This window comes from Calonectris borealis, chromosome 10, assembly GCF_964195595.1.
Source record: "Calonectris borealis chromosome 10, bCalBor7.hap1.2, whole genome shotgun sequence".
NCBI classification, from domain to species: Eukaryota; Metazoa; Chordata; class Aves; order Procellariiformes; family Procellariidae; genus Calonectris; species Calonectris borealis.
Window position 1 is genome coordinate 21,582,865 of NC_134321.1, and position 15,328 is coordinate 21,598,192.

The 15,328-nt window shown below is 38.0% G+C and overlaps 1 protein-coding gene across 2 annotated transcripts in view; it reads left to right on the forward strand.

The window, feature by feature from the left end:
• Window positions 1-12,892, forward strand: part of SLC6A1 (solute carrier family 6 member 1) — a 61,356-nt gene extending 48,464 nt beyond the window's left edge. For both annotated transcript variants that reach the window (XM_075159344.1, XM_075159345.1), the window contains exons 7-15: window positions 752-886; window positions 1,004-1,107; window positions 1,424-1,548; window positions 3,838-3,950; window positions 6,068-6,199; window positions 6,772-6,874; window positions 8,155-8,255; window positions 10,334-10,501; window positions 12,553-12,892. In XM_075159344.1, the coding sequence (XP_075015445.1) occupies window positions 752-886; window positions 1,004-1,107; window positions 1,424-1,548; window positions 3,838-3,950; window positions 6,068-6,199; window positions 6,772-6,874; window positions 8,155-8,255; window positions 10,334-10,501; window positions 12,553-12,657 (1,086 nt within the window). In that variant the 3' untranslated portion in view covers window positions 12,658-12,892. The remainder of the gene's footprint in view (window positions 1-751; window positions 887-1,003; window positions 1,108-1,423; window positions 1,549-3,837; window positions 3,951-6,067; window positions 6,200-6,771; window positions 6,875-8,154; window positions 8,256-10,333; window positions 10,502-12,552) is intronic.
• The last annotated feature ends 2,436 nt before the right edge of the window (window positions 12,893-15,328 follow it).

Sequence of the window (15,328 nt, forward strand, 5' to 3'; positions counted from 1 at the left end):
CTTAGGGAAATGAAAAGCCACAGCCCTGAGGCCTCGTGGCAACTGAAGGCTTGGTTTATAAGACCTCAGGCCTGGTGTAGAAGACTAGGATTTTTTCACACTGAAAGAATGAATTGTTAACTTTTGACAAGATAGTTGTAACTGTGACCTGCTTCAGGCTGCACGTTGAACATGGCCTAGTTGAGCTCGGACCAAACCATTTCATTTCTCGTCTCTGCAAAGAAGGTGGTAAAAAAGGGCTGACTGTTTCTTTGGAGTCTGACTTCATAGTGTCTTTTTAATACGGCTTTTGAAAAGGCAAGAGAGTAGGATCCTGTAGGGCAATTACATCATAACGTAGGTGAGGAGAGTGTTAAAAAAACAAAAGCAGCTGTCTGAGAGCAGAATAATAATCTAACAGATGTTGTTCTACAAGCAGGATAGGAGTACTAGAACCTTGTGCTTTAGGGAGCTCCCCTTTTTGAATACAAAAAAAGAAAAGCATGACCCCTCGTGCAAAAATACCCTAGTCCACTAAATTCCACCTTCAGGAAAATCAGCAACAGCCACCTGCCTTGTTAGACATGGTGTTTTGGGACTTCTGCAGTAGGCACTCCCCTTTCCTCACCAAGCTTTTCCATTGATAAATGCTTCAATTTTAAAAGTCAGCCTCAGTTGCTGCTACAGTATTTTTAGGGAGCAAATATTTTCTGAAGTGTTAAAAAGCACACATCATTCTTCCTTCCACACTTACAATGTCTTGTTTCTTCAGGTGGTATATTTCTCTGCTACTTATCCCTATGTTATGCTGCTTATCTTGTTCTTCCGTGGTGTAACACTGCCTGGAGCAAAGGAAGGCATTTTATTCTATATAACTCCCAACTTCAGTAAGCTTTCAGACTCTGAGGTAAATATTCAATCCTTGTAAACAAAAGTTTCACTACTAACTGTTCACCTTTCAGACATATGACCTGCTCCTCAAGTGCAGAAACAGATTTTAAAAAAAATTATTTCCTGCAATCAGGTTTGGCTGGATGCTGCCACACAGATTTTCTTCTCCTATGGTTTGGGTCTTGGTTCACTGATTGCCCTTGGAAGTTACAACCCTTTCCACAATAACGTTTACAGGTAAGCAGATGACTGCATATATTACAATGGCACTTTCCTGTCTCAGCTGGAGCTGGATTCTGTCTTTCTGTGTGCTATATCATTGAAAGAAAGTGTAGTCTTGGATCTGAATATTAAATGTTATATCTAACTAGGAATGAGATGTATAACTGCATTTACACGAATGGGAGAGACAGTATGACTTGTCCAGCATGAAATGGAACCCAAACTGTGAAATCCTAAATCATTAAATCTTTTCACAGGAAAAAAGGGTAATATACTGATGAACAGTACCATTGCTTTACCTACTGCTTAAAGCACCTTACCTTTATTTCAGGGACTCCATCATAGTGTGCTGCATAAACTCATGCACAAGCATGTTTGCTGGCTTTGTCATCTTCTCCATTGTTGGATTCATGGCTAATGTCACAAAGAGGCCTATTGCAGATGTTGCAGCATCAGGTATCCAGTATATTTTTCTCTAAGTTGTTCAGTGGCATCAGTTATTTTTTGTTTGTACGTTGTATCCAACTGCTTCATGTAATTGTTCAAAATCCCTCCCTCAAAACATTCCTCAGCTCCCTGCCATTTCAGTCGCCCTTACGGATTGCAAAAGGGAGAGCATTGTTTCAAACCTCTCAGGGCAGCAGCAGCAAAATCATTTCATGTCGAGCAGGCTGCCTGCCTAGTGCTCTCAAACCTTTGGTGTGGAGAGTGGTCAGCCAGAGACGCATCTTGGGCTGACGCAGTGAATGCTAATGAATACTACTTACAGGGAATGCATTTACAAGAGGTGGCAGCACAGTTTGCTGCTTCAGTGCTTAGCTGTGAGATCAGATTATGAGCTTCTCGCTACTGAAATTCTTCAAAGCAAACTGAAAGAGGGGATGATGGTCATTGTGTTTTTGGAGTCTAGATTCTCAAATTCAGTTAGGTTTTTAAATTCCTTTTACTGTTTCTTGAGGTTAAGCCCTTTGAGGCAGATCCATTTCTCACCTGTTCAGACCTACAGCTATCAGCCAATTTTATGGGACCCTTTGCTATGAAAGCCATTTTACTCAGGGCAGTAAAATGTCTATGGAAGGATTCTGCTATTCTTTGCAATTCCTTGTCTTTCTTCCAGATGAAAGAGCTTAAAGTAGCAGAGCAGATGGTTGCCCTAACCCAGCTGGTGTACCAGATACTCATTTAGCAGTTCTGGCCACAGGGAGGGATCTGATAACTGAAAGCTTGGTTGGAAGTCGCTGGTGGACAAAACATGTCTTATCATACTAGCAAACATATCCCATTGATTAAATATTCCCTTAGTTAGAAAAGCAGAGAATTTAAGCCCTAAAAATAATCTTCAATAAACTACACATACAAAGAAATTAGCAAAAAAATTATGAAGGCATATGCTGTTGCCAAGAAATGCTCTGGAAAGTCAGTGGTGTGTGAAATAAGCTTCTTGGATTTATGTATTTGATACAGATGTAACTATATAAAGACTATACCTGCAAAAACCCAATATTTTTATATCGCATTAAGCTCCTAAATACATTTTAAGGTACCTAAGATAATAGACTTTTCAAAGATGCAATGACCTCCTGTGGCCAGTAATTGCAAAGGATAGTTTTGAAATTTGACCTTTTAATTAAGGCTTCTATTTCTCCTAGCAAGCTCAGAAACTGACGCTTTATTTTAGCACCATGAGACATGTTGTTTTGCCATCTTTTATACAGCTTTGTAAACCAAACAGTACTATTAAAAGCTGTAGCTGCATTTGGTGGAATGTGTAACAGAGTAAAATTAAGAACATATTTATCTTAAGTTTATTTTGCTTTTAATACTGCCATTTGGAAGGCATTCCAATCATATCTGCTATTGCTAGCAAATAATTGTTTCAAAATCTGCATTGCATTTACTTTGACAATTCAGGTGTCTAATGCCAATCCTTGCTTCATTGGTTTGAAAGCTGTATATGTCCAATGAATTGTCACAGACAGACTTACTTTTAATGAAAACTGAAAAATCAGATACCCCCCTTAGGTGAGGCAAAGTGATTTTATTTCTGTGATTATTTAGTTTGCTACAGGTTTCCCTCTTAACCTGACATCAGCTGTTTTCCAGCTATGCTATGACAACAAAAAGAGCTCCTTCGTTTTTACTAGGAATTTATATTCCAACACTATGCCCCCATCAGCAGTTAGTAGGAACACAAATGAAAAGGTTTGCCTGTTTACAACTACATAGTTTATTAAAATGTGTATTTTAAGATAATTAATGGAATGGAATAGCAAAGGGAAATACTGTAAATGCTGGAAAGTGTCTTCGCCATTTCTGAGCTGTCTTTGTTTCTCTTCTGAACTACCTGGAGAAAAGCAGAAGATTACAGCCATCAATAACTACTTGAGAGGGAGAGAAAGCTGATCAGTACCTGAAGGTGTAATCCTGGGCAAGGATAACATTCCCTGGTTTTGCTATACAAAGGTGTCTCTCAGGAGCAGCTTCTGAACCGCATCTAGTATTTTGCTTGGTTGGTTGGTTTTCGGGGTTTTGTGGAGGTTTTTTTTTGTTTCGCTTGGTTCATTTTAAAAGCAAGATACATGCACTGACTTCTTGGTCAGTGAACACTGATTAAGCTGAAATCCCCATGCTGCATCCATGGCAGAGTCATTCAAATAAACCTAAAACCTATGCATCAACAGGAGCAAATAATCACCACACCCAATCAATCACATTTGACGTTTTCTCTTGTGTTTTTCCTACCAGGCCCTGGACTGGCATTTCTAGCTTATCCAGAAGCAGTGACACAGTTACCAATTTCTCCTTTGTGGGCAATACTGTTCTTCTCCATGTTGCTTATGCTCGGAATTGACAGTCAGGTAAAACTGGTGTAAAAATTAATAGCGACGATAAATTTTCTGCAACTGTATGGTACAAGGTTGGCCTCTCTCTGTGCATTCTGCACTGCCAGCTGTTAGTGGTGCAGAATGGTTTCTGGAATAATCAGATAAATAATAGGAGGTACTAAGGAGAGGAAAGACTAAGAGGTTCAAGGAGCCTGGGATAGTCAAAAACTGATTCTAAGACACTTTTGCTTTTTCATGAACTCTTGGAAACATATACAAAATGTGCAGAAAATTTATTCTGCAGACAAAAGGAACTTTCTTTGAAATCTTAACAGTTAAATCATGATATTAAAAATACCTTTGCAATGTTCATCAATGTAGGAGACACTGGGATATGCTTTACGTGGTTTAGATGCCACAAATATTTCTGAAAGGTGACTTCAGAACTTACCACATGGAGCAAAAAGATGCAGCACACATTTCATTTTAAGCGTATGAATGTCAGGAGCAAATTCAGGAGGCGATAGGCTCATTACTGAGGACATTCTGTGTCTTAGCGTGTTCTGAAATCACTTCCCAGTGGTAAGGATCAAGACTTTATTGGTTCAGGCCTTAGCTGAGAGTTATAGATGGTATCTGACAACTGGAAATTAATGGCAAGGCACAACGTAGAGGTTTTGCAAATCCAAATAAGATATTCTCTGGAGTTACTGTCTAGGTTAAATAATTAAATAATGAAATAATTAAGTCATGCAATCGTTAAAAAAATGTTTATTGCAAAACAAACAAAAAAGCACACAGAACAAGAAAAAGCACTTTGTATGCTAGAAAGGACTATGTCCAACAAAAGCGTTTATTAATCAGTAATAATTTTAATACAGACAGCAACTATATTGTAAGCACTAAAGAGAGCACCCAGTCTTATTTTGCAAAGCATACTTTGAGGACTTTGTCAGGGAAGTCCCTTCTGCCTGCTGAAATGTTTGGTTGTTTGTATGAGACCAATCATAGGCAGATGTGTTAATATACCTGCAATCACTTGCAGTTGCCAAACCAGCACCTTACAGTCATTAGCACAGTCTTCATAGCACATAAAGAAATATGAGAATTACTAGCTTAGTGCTGTACTAGTCTTTCAGTAGAGAAAATCCATCATTTTCTATAAATCCAAGTTGACTTCAGCCTGTGAACCAAAATACAAAAAGACCAAGAGGGCATTTTATCCTGCAACATGAAAGGAAGCTGAAAATATATGTTTTCTATTTCTTTCTTTTTCGGTAAGCTTCAGGCTTGACATTAAAACCTATTGCTCAATCTGGGGGAAACTACTGTGAAATTAATTGGGTCAAAAATATTCTTGAAAGAACTTGTCTCTAGGCAACTAACAGCTGAGAAAGGTAGTCTAATATTATTAAAAAGAATATATATCTAGAGGCTGTCATGCTTGCTTCATTTTCTGCCTATGAGTGAAACATTTCATATGCTATAATTTATAGGAACTATAACTGTTGGTTAAATTCTGATTGCACTGCTGGAAATTTACATATCTTCTGTTTTTCATTATTTCAGCCATCATAATGCACCATTTAATTTGAATATATACAGACAGTAAAAATCTGAAGTATGACCTTGTTTTCCATTTGGAAGACCACATCCTCAGCAAAAATCTTACCATTGCATTGACTTTCCTGGGGATACAAAAAGTATTTGATTTATAACATACGAGAATCAATCTTGTGTCCTTGAGCTTCACTCTGAAGCACTGATCTGATTACACTTTTTGCGTCTCTTGGCTTTCATGTATGTGAGTAAATCACAGAAAGTTTTTGAAGGACCTAGGGGTCAAAGCTTCAACTGTAGGTGTATTGTCTTCTATCACAAGAAAGAGCGCTTTATCTTCATAAAGCACATGCTGTAGTTCATAATTTGGAATATTGAGTGTTTGTCTAGCTGGAGATCTTTTTGCACAAATCTTTTTAGTCAGAAATGAGGATATTCAGAAGCACAGCTTCCACTGGAGTCAAGTGAATTTTCATTTATCATTTAATGGATGCAGCCTTAGGCCAGTGATGAGTAATATTGAAAACTCCTCCCCTGAATGTAATCCTGTAGTGCATTGCATTGTATTTTATTTCTAACTTTACTTGCAGTTCTGCACTGTGGAAGGATTCATAACAGCTTTGGTGGACGAATTTCCGAAGTTACTGCGCAATCGAAGAGAAATCTTCATTGCTGTTGTATGCATTGTTTCCTATCTGATAGGGCTGTCCAATATCACTCAGGTACGTTCTGTAGATGAAAATGATCTTATGTCTGACATACAGCATCTGTTTTATTTCCCCCTTCCCCTGCCCCGACCAGGAATCATTGCAAACCATTGAAGTGGCAGGGATCTATCATCGACACGATCTAAAGGCTTCAGGCAGCAGACATTAACTTACAAGTGTAAAATGCCTGTAGCCCATGGATGCAGTGAGGCCTACTTCATGGTTCAGGTGACAAGAAAATGCACAGCTCTACAATCTGTCTTACAGTCCAAGAAGTGGTAGCTAGGGATGTTCTCCATTGCTTCCTGTCATCTACTAGATTGCAATCTATTTCAGGGAAATGATTGAATTATTGAACAAAAAGGAGTAAAGTGAAATCAAACCAGTTAACTGAATTCTAGCAGTAATCTAATTTTTGTCAGTATTGACCTCAAGTGTTATAAGACTTTAACCTGTTAACTTTAATTAATTTACATTAATATGTCCCTAACTTATTTGCCACTGTTAGTTTGTAGCTTCCATTTTAATCTGTCTTGAAATTGGAGTCCTTACTATTTATTTTAACACTTCCTTCTAATATGTTATAGGGTGGAATCTATGTGTTTAAGCTTTTTGACTACTACTCTGCCAGTGGAATGAGTCTCTTGTTCCTTGTATTCTTTGAGTGCATCTCGATATCCTGGTGCTACGGTAAACAATATGTTTCTATTTTTTCCGTAAGTTTTGCACATCATAAGGATACTTAATCTACTGGTTTGCTCTTTTGTGTGTGCACATGCTGAGGGTGGAACTGAAATTGGCCTTGTTTTGTATGCATATAATTCCACTGAGGACTCAAAGTTGGCTTGTGGAAGGTACTTCTGCCTCTTTAAAACACCCTATGTATAAGCCTGGAAGTCATTAGATGCTAAGTGTTTCAGGAATACTAAGTAGGTGACATTTCCCTCTCTTTTTCTGTCCCCCTTCCTTGGAAAGCCTGGGTCTTCAGAGGTGTTAGGTACTGCTGTTCTCAACATGACGACTTAGGTCTTTTGGACTTTGTAATGTTTCATTTCCAGAAATGACTCTGTCACTCTAGGATTTGCAGTGAGAGCCAGGCTCCTTGGTTTTATCTTGCATAATTGCCCTAAAATATCCAGAAGTCTGGCCTGACAAGCTCTGGGTATAAAGATTGGTGAATATGTATCCTATTCTTGCCAGAGTATTTGTGCATTTGGCCTTTGTTCTGTGTTAGCTAGTCCAAGGACCTACTCCCATGATTATTAAGGCACTTCAGCTTATATTACAAAACTGATTCAGAGCTAGATAACTGGCGTCTTTCTGCTGCCTTTTAATGATCTGCAGAGGATGGAACAGCATTTTATAGGGGAGAGATACTGCATATGAATCCAGCAAATGCAAATGGAAAAATAACGAAGAAATCAAATACGAAGTTATAAATAATATGACCTACCTTTTAGAAGATGATGGAGTGCTGGTAGGTAACAGCAGCAGCAGCAGAAGGGCTACTCTCTGATTTCATATGCAGTTCTGCATGTATATGGTGTGCATATATCCACACAGAGTGAACCTAGTTAACGCTAGGATGGATTTTTTTTTTTTTAATTTAATTTGTAAAATATCATTCTAAATCTCTCATTCTAATAAGATTTACAGTTGAAATTAACCAAGGGCAATTTATTGCATCTGACCTTCAGATGTACAGACTTCCTCAGCCTTTGCATGGGAATAAGTTTGCTGGTCGCTAATTGATTAATTATGGTGTGGAAGAATGAGAACAAATGATTCTTGGTGCTTCTGAGTTTCCACATTTCTTTGCCATTCAGATAGGTGAAAAGTTACGTTGGGGTCTGTATAGAGCTACCAAATATACCTCATAATTTATGACAGTGTCTCTCAAAACCACTGAGCTTTCAATTGAATCAATTTTCTAGTATGTTTATAATACTGTTTCTTATTTCTATATTTAGGTGTTAATAGATTTTATGACAACATCCAAGAGATGGTGGGATACAGACCCTGCATCTGGTGGAAACTCTGCTGGTCATTTTTCACTCCTATCATTGTGGCAGTAAGGAACAAACTTTCATTATATGATTCAAAGGATGTAAATGAGGTAGACTATGTACTACAGCATCGTCATTTCCACCCCCAGGTTCATATTAACTCTGACCTCATTCCTTTTTTAAGGATTTGAGCAATTCTATTGAAGGCAACAGGCAAAACCCAGTGTCGTTAGAGGAAGCCTGTGCCCTAAGAAAAGAGCCTTGCGCAATTTCAAGATTTGTATCGGTCCTCTGGAAATGGTAACTAGTCAAGACTGGCAGAGATAGAGAACTGTAAGAAGTAAATTTTGAACATTTCTTGTATTCTTAGGTAAAATTTAGCAATCTCTCTAAATTCTATATTTTTCCATATACACAAAAATGCCCACATTTTGTAAACTGAATTCCTTCACAGGCACTATTCTGGTAACACAATAGTATTATAAACTAATGTTCTTCTCTCATGGGATTCTGTGGAATATATTACCCAGTTTATACTGCAATGCTACTGGTTTTTCTGGCAAACCTTGCCAGGATTCTGTGCACTGGAAACCACAGTACAATCTTTCCCCGATTCTAAACTTTATCCAGTTAAGCCCATATAGTTCATTTTGAAAGAATAAGTAAAGAAATGTAAATTTACTACACATAATGTAGTCAACCCAGATGCAATATAAAAAACTGTAATGAAGTAAACACTATTACACATGACGCAATACTTCTCACTTACTGATATTTCTCTGATATTCCCATATAGGCAGCCCAAGGCCATAGAAAAGCAAACAAAGAGCACTAAAGAGAGGCACAGGAATGTGTTTATATTGAGGGTTCCTTGATTCATCTCTACCCAGATGAAGGCAGCTTTCATTTTTCTGAAAACCAGTGTTCAGGAAGGCATAATAAAAAATGCGTTTTGTTTATTTTAGTGATACAGTAGGAAAGTCTTCAACAGAATTTGTTATCCAGTGCAAGTTCACGGGTGGTGATGATGTGCTAATAAAATCGGCCACTCTACGTTCTCCTTTCTGGGAATATATTCTGCACGAGTCCTGAACCTGGGATCAGAATGAGCTTCCTTCTTTGCTGGTTCAGTTTATCAGGTTTCCCTGATGCAGGCTGTTTTGGACATTGGAAAGAGGCCAGGATAGAATCTTCCTTGGGAACTTAAAGGAAAAAATACCATGTTTGCAGGTCATCTGTTTGAAAACAACACAAAAGCAACCCACAAGTGCTGCTGATCAATGGTACAGTACACATGTGTATGCAGGTATTATTCTCCAGGACCCACATCTTTCCCAACAGCCCCCTTCCCTCTGATTTTGTGCAGGTTATCTGAAGACTTTACTAGTACCAGTGGATTCCCCGTACCAGCATACCTGGATAATCTGAGATGCAGGTTATGTATGTGGAAATATAGTGTTAACTTGAAACATTAATTTTGGTAAGAAGTTTCTTGGGACACTATCTCCTCATCTCTTAGTGAAAAATTCAAAGTGGTTTCTGAATTTCATAAGATAAGCTCTGTCATAGAGACAAATCCGTAGCCACTTACTGAACCGCAGGTTCCATTCTGACTGCCCTCATTTTCCATTATGCATTTGTTCAGAGGATCTGAACAATATCAAAGCCTCTGGGCCAAGCACTCTTAGGTGGTGATATTAGGAAGGTCAGTGCAGAAGCCAAGCTTTGAAGAACATTTCTTATTCAGAGCCTCTAGGAGTCTGTTGCTGACCGGTACAGTAGACCTGTACTGATACTATTATTCCAATAAGAAAGTTAGTGGAAACAAACAAACAACTTCACAATTGCAGAATTACAGTTCAGTTATTTGCACTTTCCCACATTAGAGATTAAGCTAGCAGGGAATCAGTCAGTGCAGTGGGCTGACATTTGCCTGTTTTCTGCAACTTCCATCTGGAAGACGGACCTGCAGGCCCCATCTACAGGCTAGTGCCCGGTGGCCATCACCAGGGACCAAAGGAACCCTTTTCTCCTTGCCTGGATGTGAAGGCAGGCTTGAGGTCCAAGTCAATCCAGAAAAACTCTCGAACACAGAACACTCCGGAAATCTCACCCAAATCTTGTTTTCTGCTCTATTTTGCAGGGAGTATTTATCTTCAGTGCTGTCCAAATGACTCCTCTCACAATGGGAAGTTACGTTTTCCCAAAATGGGGCCAAGGCGTTGGATGGTTCATGGCTTTGTCTTCTATGGTGCTGATACCAGGCTATATGGCATATATGTTTCTAACCCTGAAAGGCTCCTTAAAACAGGTAAGTCTCTCTTTTTCCGGACTGCATGATTTCATCTTGCGAGACCTGTGCACACTGATAAAAGATTGCTGGGCAGCTATTTTCTACTGTATCTTTCCTGTGGCCTCACTGGCTTAGCCCACTTACTTTGCATTGAGCTGAAAAACATAAAAAACAAGTACCAAACAGAGAAAAGGCAAGACAGTGTCTGTACCATCTGTTGTTAAACATAATTCACTGCATTAAATGTGATCCTTATCTCTGGGCTTTGACAGTTCCAGACACTTTGCGTCCCAGCTCCTTACACCTAGAAAACAAAGTAGCAGTTTACAAAATATGTAAACTTGTCCTTATTAACGCAAGACATACTGTCATGTATCAAGGCGGGTGATGCTCTAAGGAATTGGAATCAAACTCTTAGGACTAAACGCACATAACTCTTGGTTTCCATGAGTCTCCTCACAGTGACCCTATTTAGCATCTCCCTGCAATGTGATCAAAGATTTGAGCTCCCGTTCTGCGTTACACCTGTTCTAAGTTACAACGGCTGCCTTGTTCTGCTGCAGCTGAGAGAAAATACATGTAAAATCGTGGGACCGTATTTTATGATTATGCTGCACTTCCCTTTAGTCTTTATTTAAGGGATTTCTGTGAACAGTTACTTCATGAAGAATGTTAGAGGCCTTTTTCTCAGGCCTTCTCTCAGGCATTGTGCTCTTAGCCTCTCCCTGATTCCTTACTCCATTTGTTAAAAGGAGATGACACTTCCCATGCGAGAAAGGCGTTGTATGGCTTAAATCCATTTTAAGGTCTTCAGAGAAATGCTGCTAAAGGAGTGTGAAATGTTAATAAGGTTATTGACCAGTACACTGTTTAGTGATCACGTACATTGTCATACTTAATTTTTTTTAATCTGGGTGCATCCTCAGTTTTCCCTCTCCAGCCAATAATCTCATTCTGTGCATGATAGACACTTCTTCAGCACAAGTATTGAAATACGCATCTCTGTCCTCTATGATTGTGGGAACCCAAGATTGTCAAAATGAATTTGTCAGAATTTCTGGAATATTCTAAAATCAGCTGACAGAGCCATCTTTGCAAAGGGACGGATGATGTTCAGCAGAATTGACGAGTAACGCCTCATGAATTGCTCAGATCTTGATCCAAATATTTGTCTTCGGCAAACTTTAAAAGACTTAGTAATGCTTCAAAGAAGTCTACAAAAAAATTTCTGTTTTTTTTTTTCCCCTGCTTGTTCTTAGCTCCTACGTTTTGAATATCTTTCCCTTGGTCTTATGGAGACATTTATGTGCAAATGGAGAACTGTTGCGCTAAAATATAGCTGCTTCTTGGGCAGAGTTGTATAAGACCACAGTAGGAGTTCCTCATCTCAGTCTTGCTGTGGATTAAGGGCTCATTTTTGAAAGCACTGACAAATGATCATTAGATAATAGGAGGAGCGTACATGACTTACAGGCTTTGACGATGAAAACTGGGCGCCCTTTCTCAATACGAATGTGAGGTAGGCAGATAAGCTTCATGAATGGAGAACACAAAAGGACTAGGAAAGACAGAACAGAAATAAAACAATCTTAAATACAAGTCTCCTTTACCTGTTATATCCTTGGAGGTAGTAACTCCCAGAAGCTGCAGCCCATACTCTCTAGTCCCTTCCCCTCCCTGGGGAGGGTCACCATCACGTCTGAGATCCAGCTTTGAGTCCCTGCTGCCCACTGCAAACTTGCAGCCTCTGTGCTTGACCTGTGGGCTCGCAGCAGAGTCTCTCCTCACTTGCCCCAAGCTGCAGTCTCTCCTCATTTCTTTTCCCTAGGTGTGCTCAGATGCCTGGTGGCATCTACCATTTTCCATGTGGTCTTTCAACTCCTACTGTCATGTTCAGAACACAGCTAAAACTGGTTTTCGTATATGCCTTTTTGGTCCCTTGGGAGATAGAATTTTTCATTTTAGCTCTAATGCCTAGACAGAAGTGTTTAGGATTGCTTTTTTTAAAAAAAAAAGGCATGCTTAGAAACAGGTTTTTGACTGCCTCACGTTTATTGTTCTTTAAACAGCGCATCCAAGTAATGATTCAGCCAAGTGAAGACATCACTCATCCTGAAAATGGGCCAGACCAGGCCCAACAGAGCAACTCTGCAAACAAAGAAGCCTACATCTAAACTTCTGTATTGCAAAAGTACCAATACTACTCCAGAAAAACAAAAAATATGGTTGAATATGACCACAAATTTATGTCTGAGAATATAATTACCTACCTCTAGTGGCAAAAAAAAAAAAAAAGAAAAAGAAAAAAAGAAAAAAGGTCATCTCCACTCTAAGGGAATCGCCATGGGTATGATCCAACCATTGCGCGAGCTCAGATGTTGACAGTGTTTTGTGTTCTTTGGCAATCCACAGACTGTTAATGTTTTTATCCTTTCACAGTAATAGTTGCATATCTTGGAATTTGTAAATTGATGTGCCAAGACCTTTTTAATCTACCTTTTAGCACGACTATTTGAAGGTTTGTGCTGCTGATTTTTAGTAGTTTATCAATATTTCTTACCGCTGAATCCCAAGACTGTTATTTCTGACTTTGCAGGAGTAAAAATTAAGTTTGGAATTGTTTTGTACAAAAGAATGAAGTATTTTGTAAACAAGTGATTTCCAGTGAAAAAGTCTGCCCTTAAAATTTTTTCCAGTCAAGGCCATTTGAGGGGAAGAGACTTCCTTCAATTAACAGTAGACACACCCTTTATAAACATTCCTGGTGCACATTAAATTATATGGCTATTTGTGGCAATACAGCACGGAATGGCTGTAAACACTATCTGTACTTAGCCTTTCAGGATGATTTTCAAACAAGATTGTAAATTTCTTTAAAAAAATATATACTATTTCTTATAAAAAGAACATATCTCTGTGATGAGATGAATCACAGATGTTAGAGGCAAAAATATGACTTCTAACTTTTTTAGCAAAATGAGAAATAATGTCCAAGAGCTCTTAAAGATTCCCAGGAGTAAAAGAAATACAAAGTATTTGCAATTCAAGCTCAGAGTACTTGAGCTTTTATTATGCTGTTATTATTCTACTATTCTTGCATTGCCACCAAATAGAAACCAAAACAGGGTTTTGGCCTAAAAGATTGAAGCTTATCCTTGAAATTCTAATTTAGGGTTTAATTCACAACTGTTCTTTTTAATCCGTTGAAGGACCTTAACAGTTTCTAATAAGCAAATTACAAAATATGGATCGTTAGCACTTTGAAAACAGTTTTATTTTTATTTACATATTATTTGTGGTGATGAAGGCATGAGGGAAAGCTATTTCAATAATATAAAAAATCTCCACTCTGGGCTCAGTCTGCATTTGCCACATAGCTCGAAAGCCCGTTCAGCTCGTGGAAAATGCAGTGGTTAGCCCTGTATGGTATTTCTCGTTTGGCAGCTATATGACAGACACAAAGGATTATGGACAATGCAGTAGTTGATGTTTGATTGTAAATGACTGTGACAGAACTGTGCAATGAAACATGCTTTTCAGCAAATTTTTGTGCAACGTACAATGTTAGATAGCACAATTTATGTAGAACTACTACGTGAAAAACATGTTAACTGTGAATGTTGGGTTTTTCGTTGTTTTTGTCTGAAGGTGACAAACATGTTCTTGCAATAAGGTATTATTCTCAGAATGTCAAGCACATTATTGTAGAAATAATATATATATAATACACGTATTTCAAAGTACATCATAAAATCTCAGAGTATGTTTGGTAGATTCTAAACTGTTTCATACATAGATCAATTGTAAAATATTATGAGATCTAAGCTACATCCTAAACGGCTATAGCTGAAATGCAAAAGTCCTGTAAGTCTTTGGGATTTAGAGGAAAACCGTACATCCTACACAAACATTATACATGGTACATACACATTATAATTGTGAATTTCATTAGACTAAGGATAAAAATTCCAACTTTCTCTTTATTGTTTAATGTAATCAAGTCCCATGTTGTTATAAGAAAAATGCAGTATTTAATGTTTGATTGTAAACAATTATGACAGATGTTTGACAGACCTGCTCTTTAGCAAAAAGCTGTACAAACGTATCATATAGCACAAAATAGTGTTGTAGAACTACTGTGTGTAAACTGTGAATAGCTGTATCTTTTTTGTAGTACTTGCCCTGAAAAAAAGATTATTGTATGATCATATATGCTTTTTGCAATAAGGAAATATCTGAACACCAAGCAAATCTATCTCTATATAAAAATATATATGTAATATATACATATTCAAAAATATATACAGAGCCTGTTTAAAAGAGTACAGTATTATTTAGTAAATTGCAACCTGTTCTATGGACCAAATGTAAAATATTTATAAATTAAGATGCATTTTAAATGTCTATAAATGGTGTCATAATTAAAGCACGATTGTTATGTAAGTTTCCAAGAGTTTAGAGGAAAAAGAATAAAGGTTATATTATACATTAAATTCAGAATTTTGCAGTCTTTCATTGGACAAAACCAACGTGTGTTATTTTCTGCGAAGCAAGTTCTAAATGTTTCATATATTTTTTTATATATATATATATATAAAAAAATCCTTTAAATATCAAAATGCTGTATCACACTTGTGATGTGTATAATTAATCCATAATGCTATCTATAATTTAGTTGGTATGTGCATCCATTATACAGGAAGCTTAAAAAGTGACAGCAATAGCCCGACCTGGCATCCTGCGGCACCTGAAGGCACCGATTTCTGAGCCATTACGGAGGAGCGCAGCATCCCAGGCTGAAGCCGATGGGCTGGTGACACAGGGCCCTTACACTAAACGGACAGA